The sequence below is a fragment of the Microcaecilia unicolor genome, chromosome 5 (assembly GCF_901765095.1).
Source record: "Microcaecilia unicolor chromosome 5, aMicUni1.1, whole genome shotgun sequence".
NCBI classification, from domain to species: Eukaryota; Metazoa; Chordata; class Amphibia; order Gymnophiona; family Siphonopidae; genus Microcaecilia; species Microcaecilia unicolor.
The window spans coordinates 236,595,350-236,613,012 of record NC_044035.1 but is presented as its reverse complement, the minus strand read 5'-3'; the positions used below and the strand labels follow the sequence as shown (position 1 = coordinate 236,613,012).

General features: G+C 41.7%; 1 protein-coding gene across 1 annotated transcript in view; it reads left to right on the top strand.

Moving 5' to 3' along the window:
* Positions 1 to 17,663, top strand: part of CFAP44 (cilia and flagella associated protein 44) — a 444,725-nt gene that overhangs the window by 378,460 nt on the left and 48,602 nt on the right. The window contains exon 28 of the mRNA XM_030203902.1: positions 16,437 to 16,544. Coding sequence (XP_030059762.1) covers positions 16,437 to 16,544 — 108 coding nt within the window. The remainder of the gene's footprint in view (positions 1 to 16,436; positions 16,545 to 17,663) is intronic.

The window sequence follows — 17,663 nt, the reverse complement described above, 5'->3', positions numbered from 1 at the left end:
ACTAAAAACAAAAAAAAGAAAAAAAAGCCCATGATAAACCTATTCTGATGATAACCTAATGGTGTGTCCTTGGAAACACTACTTACTTAAGACAGGTGCATTGTGTATTTGATCTTCAGTTTGAGAACATAGGAAGTGTCATGCTGAATCAGATCAGTGGTCCATTATGCACAGCATCCTGATTTTACAGTAGCCAATCTGGTCACTTAAAAGTAGCCAGCAGATTCAAATAGGGAGATCCATTCCACATGGCTGACTCGCAGCTCCCAACAGTGAGAAGTGGTGTTCCCAAATGTATTTAGTTAATAGTTTTTATTTATTTTTTAATTTTTGTTACATTTGTACCCCGCACTTTTTCCCACTCATGGCAGGCTCAATGCGGCAGGCAATGGAGGGTTAAGTGACTTGCCCAGAGTCACAAGGAGCTGCCTGTGCCTGAAGTGGGAATCGAACTCAGTTCCCCAGGACCAAAGTCCACCACTAGGCCACTCCTCCACTCCTTATTTATGGATCTGTATTCCAAAACTTGTCCAAGCCTTTTTTAGACACAGTTTTACTACTGACCTTGAGCACATCCTCCAGCAACAAATTCTAAAGCTTAATTCTAGTGCAGGTTAGGGGAAGGGGTATTTTAAAAGAAATTTTCCTCAGATAAACAGTTGGTTTTCCTATTGAAAAACTAAACCAATATATTGTAAACCACGTTGATGGATTTTTCTCTTGAAGGGCAGTATATCAAAAGTGATAAATTTGTTTTTTGTCATTTGCTATAATACCCTTTACAACGAGTAACAGAGCAGTGTACTTTTTACACAGTTGCACATGCAAAATCCTTTATGCAGTAGAAATGTGTGTGACCAAAATAGTTTGATTAGTGTTTGTATTTTCTAAAATGGTCCCAATATTTGCATTTTTTTTAAATGTTTTTTTTTCACATATTTATTTTAAATATGTGCCTGAAGGCAGATTTTAGAAAGAACGTGAAAACTGGAATTGAGGTTTCCAGGTCAGGATATGTACAGTTCTGATAGTAGTTTAGAAAAGGATCTCCCGACTTAGAACTTTTAGGGGTCCTTTTATTAAGCAGCGTAGGCGTCTACGCACATCCTATGCACGTCAATTTTTGACTACTGCCCAGCTACCGCGTGGCCCGGGCGGTAATTTCATTTTTTTACGCACGTCTATTAAGCACGCCGGAAAATATATTTTATTTTCCGGCATATGGCGCTAACCGGACAGCAATTGCCATTGTACGCACGTAGACCATTACCGCTTAGTTAATGTATGAGACCTTACTGCGAGGTCAATGGGTGGCGGTAAGGTCTCAGGCCCAAAATGGATGTGCGCCAATTTTTATTTTGCCATATGTCCATTTTTACCCCTCCCCCAAAATGGCCTTTTTTGCAGGTGTGCTGAAAAATGGATCTGCGCGCATCCAATACACGCATCTACACCAACACAGGCCACTTCTCGGCGCACCTTGGTAAAAGGACCCCACAGTGAAATACATGCAAGAATAGCTGTGTATGTGCTGGCTGTATGCAGCGGCAGCACCCATTTAGCAATTATCAACAAAAACAACTGAAGCCCATTCACTTCTAACTATTGGCCCATACACATGTATGTTGCTGTTTCGGTGTACGCTGCCAGTTTAGTAACCTACACGTCTATGTTTTCTCAATTAGTTAAAGAGCCTGCAATCATTTGACACTATCAATTTCAGTGGAGAAAAGGGGTTGCTTCTCTAATCCTTTCTGTAGAGCGCTGCCAAAAAAAAGCACTTTTATAAAACCTAGAAATCCTCGGGAATATGTGTAAGTCCCAATGTTGATCTCAGAGGTGATAGACATTCGTTCCCCTTCTGAAATGTGGAAGAGATATGTATTTCTGGACCCACCCTAGTCCTGCCCAAAACACACCAAGATCATACCCCTTTGCCTCATGCATGCTTTTTGGTTTTACACACGGACTTTCTAAAATTGGTTTTTTTATGCTTATTCAACATTGTAACATAGTAGATGACGGCAGAAAAAGACCTGCACGGGCCATCCAGTCTGCCCAACAAGATAACTCATATTTGATACTTTTTGTGTATACCCTACTTTGATTTGTACCTGTGCTCTTCAGGGCACAGACCGTATAAGTCTGCCCAGCACTATCCCCGCCTCCCAACCACCAGCCCCGCCTCCCAACCACCGGCTCTGGCACAGACCGTATAAGTCTGCCCAGCACTATCCTCGCCTCCCAACCACCAGCCCCGCCTCCCAACCACCGGCTCTGGCACAGACCATACAAGTCTGCCCAGCACTATCCCTGCCTCCCAACCACCAGTCCCGCTTCCCACCACCGGCTCTGGCACAGACTGTATAAGTCTGCCCAGCACTATCCCCACCTCCCAGCTACCAGCCCCGCCTCCCGATCTTGACTAAGCTCTTGAGGATCCATTCCTTCAGCACAGGATTCCTTTATGCTTATCCCACGCATGTTTAAATTCCGTTACCGTTTTCATTTCCACCACCTCCTGTCGGAGGGCATGCCAAGCATCCACTACTCTCTCCATGAAAAAATACTTCCTGACATTTTTCTTGAGTCTGCCCCCTTCAATCTCATTTCATGTCCTCTCATTCTACCATCTTCCCATCTCCGGAAAAGGTTCGTTTGCGGATTAAAACCTTTCAAATATTTGAACGTGTGTATCATATCACCCCTGTTTCTCCTTTCCTCCAGAGTATACATGTTTAGTTCAGCAAGTCTCTCCTCATACGTCTTGTAACGCAAATCCCATACCATTCTCGTAGCTTTTCTTTGCACCGCTTCAATTCTTTTTACATCCTTAAGATACGGCCTCCAAAACTGAACACAATACTCCAGGTGGGGCCTCACCAACGACTTATACAGGGGCATCAACACCCCCTTTCTTCTGCTGGTCACACCTCTCTCTATACAGCCTAACAACCTTCTAGCTACGGCCACCGCCTTGTCACATTGTTTCGTCGCCTTCAAATTCTCAGATACTATCACCCCAAGATATGTCTCTCCGCCCGTACCTATCAGACTCTCCCCGCCTAACACATACGTCTCCTGTGGATTTCTATTCCCTAAGTGCATCACTTTGCATTTTTTCGCATTGAATTTTAATTGCCAAACCTTAGACCATTCTTCTATCTTCCTCAGATCCTTTTTCATGTTTTCCACTCCCTCCCGGGTGTCCACTCTGTTACAGATCTTGATGTGTATATGCCTGTATTTTCATGTGTAAATTGCTAGTACAGCTTCTAAAATATCCGTCACAGTATACTTACACAACCCTGTTTTGTGCACACAGATCAATTGAATGAGTGTTAATTCATAGGTTTAAACATTTTCAAGCAGTGTGCGTGCACAAAACATTTGTAGACATCCAAACGAACCAAATGCACACTCCTATTAATGCAACCCAACATCAACTCCCTTCTTCACACAGGTTTTTTTTACCTGTTCTTTTAATCCTTTTCTGACCACCATCCTGCACATCTATTCTGAATATGCCCAACATCTGCCAAAGAGGTGCCCTCCACATCCTTTACTAGAAGACCATTTTAGGCCCTACCAGAGGCAGGCAGACAGTGATCTGGGACCCTGGGCAATAAGGGTCATAGGCCCCTAACCATAGGCGGTCGGTGGCCCAACTGTTTGGGGAGGCTAAAGGGGGCGGGGTTATGGGTGGGGCCAGGGGCGGGGCTTACATCCATAATTGTCTGACAACATAGAAAAAAAAAGTAAAAAATAAGTCACAATTAATACCTTTTATTAAATTTAGATATTAAATATGTATCGTATGTCAAAGAATAAAGTGGTTGCTCAAAGCATGTACTAACCACAATTGCTCAACTGCAAAACACTATGCACAAATTTGTGCAAAAACACACTCATAAACCTTACTGTACCATAACACTGGGCAGACCCTAATAAACCAATATACCACCCATATGGAAAATGCAGACCGTCAACAATATGAAACAAGGGATCATAATATCACAATTCTCATGTAGAGCCACAAAACACCCTTTTAGGCTGGAAAGTGTTCACAATTAGCTCCTTTTATGAATGACTATATGTAGATCCTTCAAGAGGTAGTGTGTCATGATTTTGGCTCTAAAACCCTTTCTGATGATTTGGTGCCACCTCAGTAAGGCCAATACACAATCTCTCCACTGCAAAACACTATACACAAACTTGTGCAAAAGCACACTCATAACCTTACCAAACCTTAACAGTACTAATTCCAAGGACAGGCAGGACAAGCTACAACCTTATGCATGGAAAGGCAGCACTGTAATTACACCGGGCTCTAAAACAGCAGTGCACAACCTAGTGAAACAAAAAAACCCCAAAAAGGGCTGAAAATACTACACGCTAGCAGAATACTGCACCTTGATCACATGAAAAACACAAGACACAACAGATATGAAGGCAAAATACTAAACTGGAAAGTTACCTCAAGAAGTCAGACTCAGCATGCAGCAATACTAGAAAAATTAAAACTTACATGCAAAACATCACAGATGCAAATTTCCAAAAGCTGACATATTCCAGTTAATAAATTCTGACTAAAATACTTTTTTCTACCTTTGTTGTCTGATTATTTAGTTTTTCTATTCGCTAGGTCCCAGTGTCTTCTGTTTTATGCAGCGTCTTCTTTCCATTTGATATTTTTTTCTCTCACCATGTCCACCATCCTCCTGTGTCCTTATGCGTCCTGTCTACCATCTGTAGCCCTGTCCCTATCCTTCAGTATCCTGATCCAGCTCTTACATTCAACAGTTTCCCCTCCATCCATATCCAGCATTTCTCCTCACTCCCCTCCATCCATGTGCATATACTTCCCTCCCCTCCATCCATGTCCAGCACCTTCCTTCTTTCTCTCCTACCCTTCCATCCAGTGTCATCCCTCTTTCTCTCTCCATCCTTCCACCCATTACCCTCCCCCAATCCTTCCATCCATTGTCTCCCTCTAGCTCCCCTTCCTTCTAGGCAGTTCTCTCTCTTGACCCTTTTCCATTCAGCATGTCCTCTCTCACCCCATCCTTCCAGTGTCATCCTCTTTCCCTCCCTACCAGCGTCTTCCCTCATTCTGCCCCCTCCTTCCAGCATTTTTCCTCTTTCTCCCTCCTTTCATCCAGCTAGCATTTCTCAGTCTGACAGCTAGGGTCTCCCCCAGTTTCTCCCCAGCAGCTTCTCTCTCTCTCCTGCCCATGTCCCCTCTTTCTCTCCCCATCTCTTTCTGGCTCTCTCCTGCTTTATTCCATGTCCCTGGCTCTCCCCTGCTCCTTTCCATGGCCCTTCTTTCTCTCCCCATATCTTTCTGGTTCTCTCCTGCTTTTTTCTATGTCCCTGGCTCTCTCCTGCTCTTTTCCATGGCCCCTCTTTCTCTCCCTATCGCTCTCTGGCTCTCCACTGCTCTTATCCATGCCCCCTGGCTCTCCTCTGCTCTCCCTCTCTCTCCTCCTACCATTTCCCGCCAGTGACCACGTTCTCTTCTCTCCCTCCGGCCCGGGCCTCTTTGCTGCAGCGCTGACAGAAGAAGAAAAAGAAGCGCGGGGCCGCTGCAGCGTTCAGACATGCGCTGTCGGCTCTGCCGGTCCTCTGCCCCGGAACGGGAAATTGATGTCACGGGGCAGAGACCGGCAGAGCCGACAGCGCATGTCTGAAGGCTGCTGCGGCCCCGCGCTTCTTTTTCTTCTTCTGTTATGCTGGCTGTACGTCTCGTTCCTGGTTGCCGCAGAAGATTTGGACTCGGGAGTAGTCTCGGGCTTCATTTAGAGAAGGAGGTAGGCGGGGCCGCGGGGAAGGTCACAGCTGGGCTCCTCCCCAAGCCTCTTATACGGGGCGCCTATGCCCCTAACCACCTCTTAAAAGAGATTAAACTAAATGGAGGCTAGGGGAGAGTGGGCTGCATACTTCTGTGGGCCTCGGACACTGCCCTATTGTCCCAATAGTCAAGTCCGCTCCTGGGCCCTACCATCTTCAGTTATTTCTCCTCCACACTAACACCCATCACGACACTCAAGTCGAGTTCCCATTACTACATTTTAAATAATTCTCACAGTCATCAAGGTTAGTGATTTTGTGGTAATTTAAAAAAGCCTCTATGGTGATTGAAGTTTGGGTTTTAGCATAGTCTCCCAGCCTTCTCAGAAGCTCAGAGTTGTACCATTGCTGGTTATGCTTATAAGCGCTGCTCCATGCACATTTATCCTAGTGATTTCTTAGACATCCAATGAAATCATACCACTGCTCTTTAGGGTTGAAATTGCTGCCCCATACAGCATTTGATGTTTAGGGTTGTAAGTGCTGCTCTATGCAGGTTACCCCTGTGCACTCTTAAAACAAAAAGCAGTTATACCACAGCTGTCATGTACTGAACTGGTGCTTCATGCAGGTTACTCTGTGCTTCTTTCATTCTCTTGTTTCTTTGAGGATAATTCTATAACATGTGCTAACATTTATGTGCCCATTATACATGAAAATGTTTAGAATAATGACATTTATACACGAATGTGTGCACATACATATAAAAATGCCAAAATTCTGCCTATCTGCAAATACCTGCTTAACTTACATAGTGCATAATGGCAAGAGGGGTATACTCATGGGCAGAGCATGGGGAGGGCTTACAAGTGCGTAAATTATAGAATGCTCTGCATGCCTCTGGGGTCCTGTGTATACAAGAAGGAGTATTTCCGAGAATGTTAACTTTGAGTTTCGGGATTTCAACTTCCTACTTAAAAGCCTATATTTGATTTCTAGAACCTCCCTAACCACATATTCCTATGCCATTGGTACTCATATATAAGCTGGATTACCCTAACGAATATGAATGAGATAACTTTACAAACAGTTGGTCTTAAATATGCAGATTTGTTTCATGCATATTTATTGTTGAGATCTGAAAACCAGATATGTGTTCTTCAAGGAAAGAGTTGAGAAGCACATCCATAGAGCAGAACAATAGTCTTTTATTAGAGTTACAGTATCTTTGACCTTATCTCCAAATAAATTGTCCCCCAAACAAGATGCATCTACCAAGTGATTGAGAAGATTCTTGCACTCATATTCCTATGTTCTCCCATAGCTACTTCCACCCACCAGGAAGCAGTTGTTATAAGAATTTTAGATGGGCTTTATGAGGTGAAATGAGTTTTCTTGAAGATCATATAGTATTCTGAACTAGTATTCCTCAGAAAGTTCCTTTACATGAGAAACAGACTCCAGAATTAGAATGTGCTAGTACTGCAACATCTGTAGCTCATAAGAGGCAGTTTTAAAATTTAACATGGCTCTTTGGAATACCTATATTCCTACTCTGTCCCACATTCAAGGATTTTTGCCAGGTGGGATAGTAACAAAGGAATTTGAGGTTTTGGATTTTTTTAGGTCTGTGATGGAGCTTGGGTGTACTTGTGACCTGGCACCTGAGGTTTTTGGATATTTCTTGAATAGGAAGAGGCGTATGCCCAATCTTTAACTGGAAGTCTTGGAAAATTTGAATCACTGGTAAAGTGATTGATTACTTAGGGCTATTGATTGACTGGAGGATGGCATTGATATTCTGCCTGTCTAGTTATACTTCTGGAGAGGCAAGGGAGAAACTTTAAAGGCTCTGTGAAAGAATCCGGAATAAGATGTATATTTCACTTTGCTCTCTTGGACCAGTTCATCTAAGTTCTGAAAACATTGCTATGTTCCCTATAGTAGATGGTCATAAGACATGTCCTGTAGTTAATCTGGATCCAGTGGACTTTAAGGAAGTCCTCCGCATAGTCCGAGTGGCAGCCCTCTGGGGAGTCCCAGCCCTGCTTGAATAGCACAGGCATCAGGGAGTCTTGGCCATGGTAGAAGTTTAATATAATGCAGGCTCAAAATCAAATCTATCTTGCTGTAAAAACTCTCCTGTGGTGGATAAGTGAGAATCTTTAAGGCTGGTTTCAATATCAAAATGTTCAATATTAAAATATTTATTCAAGGTGCTTTAAATTCTTCTGAAAAAGTTGCTTGGCCTTCTATAACAAAGTCTATGTATTTGGATACTACTGAGCAAGATTTAAAGTTAATTGGATGATAAATATAGGATCCTTTAATTACATAAGATATAGTAAAATAAAGAAATATATTTATATGAATCTCTTGAAATGTCTTACTTCAAATTTTTGAGAGACCTTTGTATTTTGGGATATCCTGCAATCTCTCTATATTTTTGACATTTTTTGGTATATATTAGGATATGCCAGCAGCATCTGGGAGGAACCTCTGCATCGTGTGCACAGAGATTCCTACTAGATTCTGCTGGCTGGGAGCCAGTACTTCAGAGCTTTATAGAAATCTATAGACCTCAGAAACCTCTACTTTCCTAAGAGAATAAGGTCACAGATTAGGGTATTTCTTTCTGACCCTTTTGCATCACTGCTTTGTCTGATTTATAATTTTTTTTTAATTTATATCATAATGTTGGGTTAGCTAATAGCATTATTTTTTCTAGCTTTAGTACAGAGGTTTCTAACCTTTTTTGGTTCCCACATTCCTTTAACTGATCAGTGAAACCCTCGCACCCCCTTCCTAAACCACATGACCACTAGTGAGGACTGATAGCTACATCTGTCGCTAACTGTTAGCCACTAAGAGCCCTGTTTACTAAGCCACACTAGTGTTTTCAGCGCATGCTAAAAGTAGTGTGCGCTAAACGCTAGAGTTGTCCAAAAATTACAGTAGTGCAGTTATACTACAAATAATTGTCCCAATAATTGCCTTAACTCTGTCTAGAAAGTTTCTATAAATTGTCTTATCAATAGAAATCAAACAAAATAAAACATGGAAAATAAAATAAGATGATACCTTTTTTTATTAGACATAACTTAATACATTTCTTGATTAGCTTTCGAAGGTTGCCCTTCTTCGTCAGGGCAACCTTCGAAAGCTAATCAAGAAATGTATTAAGTTATGTCCAATAAAAAAGGTATCATCTTATTTTCTTTTCCATGTTTTATTTTGTTTGATTTCTATTGATAACCGAGTGGACTAACACGGCTACCACACTCCTCTACTTATAAATTGCCTCAAATTTTAAGACCCTTCTTCTCACCCCTGTTCACATTTGACCTCTATCCACATCCCTTGGTGGTACGGGCACCACTTGTTAAGAATCCCTGCTTTCTTAGCCAGGGCCTAGTTTCTTTTTCTTTCTTTCTTTTTTTTTTTAAGGAACTTGTTTGCTTGCTGGTCTTTTACTAAAGATTAGCTCAATTTATCTGCAGCAGGGCTCATAATTGGAGCTAATCTTTAGTAAAAGACCCCCTAAAGTTTTTGAAGTCCCAGTGCTTCTGAGTTATATGTTAGTTGGGAGTCAGTAGAGCTTTATGAAAGCTTATAGACCTCAATAACATTGTAGATTGAGGTGCTCTGCCTAATTTTATTTTTAAAAAGATTTTTTTTCAAAATTGTAATTTTATATTTCTTGTTTGGTTGTTAGCTTTATTTTTTCTAGCTTTAATAGAAAGGGCTTAGGTTTTCTTTTTCTTTTTCATAGCAGCTTGTTTGTTTGCTTGCTTGCTCTAAGGATTTCTTTTTTTTACATCCATTTCAAAGGAAGAAGTGACCTAATTAAACACTTTGAAGTCCTAGCATCTCTAAGGGTTAGTTCCCTTCCTTCCCTCCCCAGCTCCCATCCACCCAATCTTCCAAATCATTCTATATAGACCCACTCATCATTTAGCTCAATTAGGGGGTTGTTTACTAAAGCTTAATTCAAGTTATCTGCAGCAGGGTCCATAGGAATAAAATGAGCCCTGCTGCAGATAACTCAAGCTAAGCTTTAGTAAACAGGAGGGTTAATTAGATAGAAGTGTTTATTTTTTCAAGGGAATTCAAGGAAGTAAATATGTCTAATGTTAGTTATCTGTTCAAAGAGATTCATTAAATATACTTCCATGGGCTTTAATTAGTAAAATGTCAAATTTCTGAGGGCCAGATGCTCAAAACTTACCGGGCTTGTAAAATTCAATTTTTTTAAACCGCTTTTGAGTGTACATTATTGTGCACTTAATGCTCAGAGGATTTTGGTGCTGCTTTTACCATTCGCGAAAGCAATGGCTGGAATCTAGATGCAGAAGAAAAATGTAAGCGATCTACCTGTACTGGAATTGGTTTTCAAGGGTGATGATGCGGAAGAACTGAAAGAAATCTTAGTGAACCTGGAAGTCACACTGAGCTAAATCGACAAATTAAAGAGTAGTAAATCACCTGGACCAGATGGCATGCATCCAAAGGTACTGAAAGGACTCAAACATGAAATTGCTGATGTGCTGTTAGTAATGAGTAACCTTTTATTAAAGCCGTCCATAGTACCCGTAGATTGGAGGGTGGCCAATGTGATGCTATTTTTAAAAACGGTTCCAGGGGTGATCCGGGAAATTATAGGCCGGTAAGTCTGACGTCGGTAACGGGTAAAATAGTGGAAACTATTATAAAGAATAAAATTACGGAACACACAAATAAACATGGTTTAATGGGACAGAGTCAGAATGGTTGCTACCAAGGGAAGGCTTGTCTCACCAATTTGCTTCATTTTTTTTGAAGACATGAATAAACATATCTATAAAGGTCAGCCGGTTCAAGTAGTGTATCTAGATTTTCAGAAAGCTTTTGATAAAGTTCCTCACCAGAGACTCCTGAGAAAATTAAAGAGTCATGGGATAGGAGAAAATGCGTTGTTCTGGATTAGGAATTGGTTATTTTATTTATTGCATTTGTATCCCACATTTTCCCACCTCTTTGCAGGCTCAATGTGGCTTACAATACATCATGAATGGTGGAAATATATTAGAAAATAGAGATTTAGTGTTATAGAAGAATCTTGGTTAACATGATAATGATAAAACATGATAGTAATATAACAAGCAGATATTGAAAGACAGTTCTGAGTATATATGGAGGAGTGGTGTATGTTCACATTTGTTGATCTTTTTGGTATGCCTTATTAAAGAGATGGGTCTTCAGCAGTTTGCGGAAGTTGGTTAGTTCGTAAATCATTTTAAGTTGCGCAGCAGTGCGTTCCATAACTGTGTGCTCAAGTAGGTAAAGTTTGACGCATGCATTAGTTTATATTTTAGACCTTTGCAGTTGGGGAAGTGTAGGTTAAGGAATGTGCGGGATGATCTTCTAGCATTCCTGGGTGGTAAGTCTATCAGGTCTGACATGTAGGCTGGTGCGTCTCCGTGAATGATTTTGTGAACTAGGGAGCATATTTTGAACGTGATGCGTTCTTTAAGTGGGAGCCATTGTAACTTTTCATGTAGGGGTTTAGCACTTTCATATTTTGTTTTACCGAATATAAGTCTAGCTGCAGTGTTCTGGGCTGTTTGAAGTTTCTTGATTATTTGCTCTTTGCAGCCGGCGTAGTTTGTTGCAGTAGTCTAGATGACTGAGCACCATTGATTGTACCAGGTTACGAAAGACAGTCCTTGGGAAGAAAGGTCTTACTCTTTTTAATTTCCACATTGAGTGGAACATTTTCTTGGTTGTGTTTTTCGCATGGCTCTCAAGTGTTAGGTGTCGATCGATGGTAACTCCAAGAATTTTTAGGATATCCGAAATTGGAAGGTTCAGATTTGGTGTGTTAATGGTGGTGAATTTGCTCGTGTTATGTTGAGAAGTAAGTATTAGGCATTGGGTTTTTTCCGCATTAAGTTTCAGCTGAAATGCATCCGCCCATGAATGCATGATATAGAGACTTTGGTTGATGTCATTGGATCTTGTTTAAATGGGATGTAGATCATTACATCGTCTGCGTATATGTATGGGTTGAGGTTTTGGTTTGATAATAGTTTGGCCAAGGGTATCATCATTAAGTTGAATATAGTCGGCGAGAGGGGGGATCCCTGTGGGACTCTGCATTCGGGTACCCATGTGGCTGAAGTAGTCGAGTTAGATGTCACTTGGTATGACCATGTGGTTAGGAATCCCTTGAACCAACTGAGAACGTTACCTCCAATTCCGAAGTACTCAAGGATATGTAGTAGTATTCCATGATCAACCATGTCGAAAGCGCTTGACATGTCAAATTGTAGGAGTATTATGTTTTTTTCCAGTTGCAATCATTTGTTTGAATTTAGTCATGAGTGTGGAGTTGTGGAGTTGTGGAGAATGTATTTAAATAGTTTGTGAGTTGTTTGGTCACCATTCCTTCTGTTAGTTTGGTTATTAAGGGAATGGATGCTACTGGCCTATAGTTGGTTAGTTCACTGGCACTTTTCTTTGCGTCTTTGGGTATAGGGGTGAGTAGAATGTTTCCTTTCTCCTTCAGGAAGAGTCCATTTTGTAACATATAGTTCAAGTGTTTCGTTATGTCTGTTATAAATTGTTGAGGAGCAGATGCCATAAGGTTGTTTGGACATATGTCTAGTTTGCAATGAGATTTGGCAAATCTTTTGAACGTTTGGGAGATGATGTCCTCTGATAATGTCTCGAAGCTGGTCCAGGTTCTGTCTGCTGGATATACACCAGGGTCTGGGTCTAGACAGAAGGAATTCAGCATAGTCGATGGTACTGACAGGTATCTTAAGTCGCAATTGTACGATTTTCTCATTGAAGTATCTCACGAGATTGTCTGCTCCTGGTACATCTTTGCTATTGGTTGTGACTGGTGTAATATCTAGTAGCTTATTCACGAGTTGGAAGAGTTTATGTGTGTCCTTATAGTTTGTCCAATTTCAGTTTTGTAATATAGTCTTTTAATTTGTCTTATGGTATATTTGTATTTTCTTTGGAGTTGTTTCCAGGCGTTAAGTGTGGGGTCGTCTTTCTTTTTATTCCATGCACGTTCTAACCTTCTAACTTGTGTTATTGGACAGAAAGCAGAGGGTAGGGTTAAAAGGCCATTTCTCTCAATGTAGAAGGGTGAATAGTAGAGTGCTACAGGGATCTGTACTGGATGCTATTTAACATATTTATAAATGATCTGGAAATCGGAATGATGAGTAAGGTGATTAAATTTGCAGATGACACAAAAGTATTCAAGGTTGTTAAAACACATGTGTATTGTAAAATATTGCAGGAAGACCTTAGGAAATTGGAAGACTAGGCATCCAATTGGCAGATGAAATTTAATGTGGACAAATGAGAAGTGATGCACATTGGGAAGAATAATCCAAATAATAGTTAACTAATGCTAGGGTGCGCCTTGTGGGTCAAGACCCAAGAAAAAAATCTAGGTGGTGGTGTAGACAATATGCTGAAATCTACCCAGTGTGCAGCGGTGGTCAATAAAACAAACAGGATGCTAGGAATTATTAGGAAAGGGATGGTAAATAAGACCAAGAATTTTATAATGCCCCTGTATTGCTCTATGGTGCGACCTCACGTTGAGTATTGTGTTCAGTTCTGGTCGCCGTATCTCAAAAAAGGTATAGCAGAATTAGAAAAGGTTAAAAGAAGAGCGACCAAAATGATAAAGGGGATGGAAATCCTCTCATATGAGAAAAGGCTAAAGAGATTAGGGTTCTTCAGCATGGAAAAGAAACTGCTGAGGGGAGATGTTACTGAGGTCTACAAAATCCTGAGTGGTGTAGAACGAGTAGAAGTAAATCAATTTTTTTACTCTTTCAAAAAGCACAAAGACTAGGCGATACTCAATGAAGTTATACTGAAATACTTTTAAAACAAATAGGAGGAAATATTTTTCATTCAAAGAATAGTTAAGATCTGGATCTCTTTGCCTGAGGATGTAGTAACCATAGTTAGCGTACCTGGGTTTAAAAAAGGTTTGGACAAGTTCCTGGAGGAAAAGTTCATAGTCTGCTATTGAGACAGACATGGGAGAGCCACTGCTTGCCCTGGGATTGGTAGTATGGAATGTTGCTACTATTTGGATTTCTGCCAGGTACTTGTGACATGGATTGGCCACTTTTGGAAACAGGATACTGGGCTAGATGGACCATTGGTCTGAACCAGTATGGCTTTTCTTATGTTCTTGTGTATTAAAATGAACTCCTTAGTATTAAAACGAGCATTCCATGTGATGCACGGAAGGGAGTACCTACTTGTAATGTTTAAAAATTTCCAGCAGGTCTGAGGTGGCATTGCATGTGAAAGTGCAGCTTGGTGGAGTTTTCTGCAGCACTTTTCATGTGCAGCATGTATCTTATGCATGCGTGTGCCCGGAGCAGTAGTGCAGCCTTAAAAAATAAAAAAGAAAAGTGTTCTGGTTGATATACACAAAATACATCAATGAAAAAAGGTAACCAACAAAAATATTCCATGAACGTGCACATATGAGGTACGCCTATGACACATGCCTTTACTGCAGGGTTCAAAGAACAATTGTTGCCATTTTTCAAGCCTGGACATGCTAAGCGCTATTCTATAATCGGCGCTGAAAGTTAGGTGCCGTTTATAGAATACTAGCCGTTAAGCCCATAACAACGGGCTAGTTTTTTGTTTTCCTATGGCCTCCCCCCCCCCCCCCCCCCACCAACCCTGCTCTCTCCCCTGCCCTCCCCCCAGCGTCTGTTTCCCTCAGTTCCGCCCCCTCCTTCCCTCCCTCCTCCCTCCTCCTCCAATTTCCACGCCCATGTCCAAGCCTTCCTCCCTATTGGGCTGTACTGCTGGTGGAGGCGGGGATTGGACTTCTACACTCTCAGTGTTCCGACTCTACTGCGCATTTGCAGGTGAGTCGGTCACTTGCCGTTTATATGTTTGATTCTTAGCACTGGGATTGGTGCCCAACTTTAGATGTCAGAATTTACGCAAAGTAAACCCTGATGTAAATCCTTGCGTCTAAATTAGGCACAGATCCCCATTATTCTATAACAGTGTGTATAAATTGTAGGGATGCCCTTGATCCACCCGTGACCCTCACATGGCTGCACCCCCTCTTTGGAGCCACACGTAAAATTTAAGCGCAGATCCCTGTGACTAAAAATGTGCACATTAATTTCAATTAATAACAATTTGTGCTGATTATTAGCATCCAATTATAGGCACTAATTAGCTCATTCAATTAAATTACGCATACAAATTGGGTGCATGCCCAAATTTGCATGCACAATTTTAAGTGCCATTTATAGAATTTCACTTTCACCGGATTCATCTCCCCTATTTTTTGGATTCTACAACTCTGATAAGTCTACTTCTATGTGTTCAAATTAATCCCCCTGTTTACTGAGCCGCGTGCTAATGCTAACACAGCCCATTCACTTTGAATGGGCTGTGTCGACATTGCCGCACAGCTTAGTAAACCAGTGGGTAAGTGCACTAGTGTCTTTTGAATTTATATATTGGGACTCTTTTCTAACTTCCCTTATCTTAAGGTTTTTGCCTTAGATACACTTTTTCTAGTATTGTGTTGCCAAGCGGGGTTTCTTGAGTAGAAAGGTTTTTTTCTCCATAGCCTGGTAGGTGTGGAGTTTTTTGTTTTTGTTTTTAGCTTTACTGCCCTTTTTTCCAACCCAACATTTTTCATATTGAAACCTATAGCGATACTGTGATCTCCGTGGAGGATTGCTGGAAGTTATAAACCTATTCCTGGAGTTTCAAGGTTTCTATTTACATATATATATATGTATATATATATATATATATATATATATATATATATAAGGAAAACAGGCCCGTTTCAGGAGCAAATGAAAAGGGCGCTAGCAAGGTTTTCCTCCCCAACTCTCCCTCCCTCCCTACCTACCTTCCGACCCCTTCGTCGCCCCCTTCTCCCTCCCTACCTACCTACCTACGGACCCCTTCGTCGTTCTGTCGGCATTGCTCGGCATTCCGCACCTCTTGGACGCACCGAATGCCATTGCTCCGCCCTCGACGTCATGACGTTTGACGCGAGGTCGGGGCCCCTAGCCTGGGCGATTTAGGTGGCTTCACCACCATGGTCTTACGAATCGTTCTGGAAGGAAGTGACAGTGACGTCACTGTCCTCAGAACGTTGAGGGTGAGTTTTATTATATAGGATGTATATATATATATATATATATATATATATATATATATAATTATGAGAGGTTCTAGATTTAGTGGCTTTAGGGCAAACCCTTAGTTGGGGGAGGCTTAACAACATTTTTTTGTTCTATTCTGTATCCTTTTTTTCTCAAGTTAACAAGAATCCTCTTTGTGAACCTCCTTGTATCCTTATGTTCCCCCTAACTGCTTGTCTGGTTAACACAGTGATTTCTCTCATAAATAAAAATTTCTCTCAAAACAGCATTTGAAAATTAGACACCATGCATTAGCCTAGTCAGCAACTTCTACCAATGCATAAAAATGTGAGAGGTGGAGGAAGATTTAGGGAAATAACCCTTCAAACATTGTATTACCTAATGAAATTTAGCATATTTTATCATATTCTCTCTTCCTGTATCTTTCTTGCTGCCTGTTGATGATGATGTTTCTTTTTACTATAGATGAGGAGGAGGAGAGCGATGAAGAATCAGAGGATGAATCTGCTTGGGACAGTGATGAGGACACGGGATCGGAGTCAGATGTCTTTGATGATTCTGTCTGTCCAGAGAGTAAGTGAAACTTTTAACTAATCGTCGTATGTATATTAATCATCTTGTCTGTCAGTATTCCTATACTTCAGAGAAGTCAGTTAAGCCTTATTTGCTATTTATATTGTACTAGTAAAAAAGGCCCGTTTCTGCCTCTCATGAAACGGGCGCTAGCGAGCACGGGACTCCCTTCCCCTCCCCTTACGCTAGTATCCCTGGTGGTGTAGAGGTACCTGTTCGCTCAGGGCAGGAAAGAAAGAGCCCCCTCTTTCCTGCCCATAGCGCTGCTGGTAGCTGCCCTGCTGCATCCTGTGCGAGTCCGGCTCTCGGCGTTTCAAAATGGCCACCGAGAGTTGAAGTCTCGCGAGGCTGCTTCAACTCTCGGCGGCCATTTTGAAATGCCGAGAGCCCGACTCACAGAGGATGCAGCAGGGCAGCTAGCAGCAGCGCTCCGGGCAGGAAAGCGGGGGCTCTTTCTTTCCTGCCCCGAGCGAACAGGTACCTCTAGACCACCTGGGATAGTAGCGTGAGGGGAGGTGATGGGGGGGAAGAGGGGGCGACCGGGGGCGGGGTGCTAGCGTTAAAGGAGCGGGGCGATGGCGCGAAAGGGGCGGGGAGATGGGCACGTCCTTGGCGGCTGCGATTCGTTCATTTGCGTGGTTGTGTACATGTTCCGCCCTCGACGTCATCACGTGTGACGTGAGGGCGGGGCATGGAGACATGGTGAGTGTTCTGGCTTCACCACCATGAACTTACGAACCGGTGTCTGACTGCCTGCAGTGACGTCAGTGTCCTCAGAACGTTGAGGGTGCGTTTTATTATATTATATTAGTTATGCATGTTGTGCATCTTCTTTATGTGTTGTTTTTATATGTTCTACATTGTAGGAGAGGGTTAGTGAATGTATCTTTAACATTTAATAGTTATCGAATTATAACTGTTGAGGTTATGGTTGATAAAATTACCACTGGTATGCAGTAATCAATGAGCATGCAAATTACTGCTATGTGTAGGTCATCTACAATCCAGCATCTCTGCAATAATAGAGATACTGTCTCAATTTGAACATTTCGCAGGCCTAAAGGTGAATTTGGAATTTGTTAGCGATGCTTTTGGACCCTCTTTTGTCATCTAGTTGGT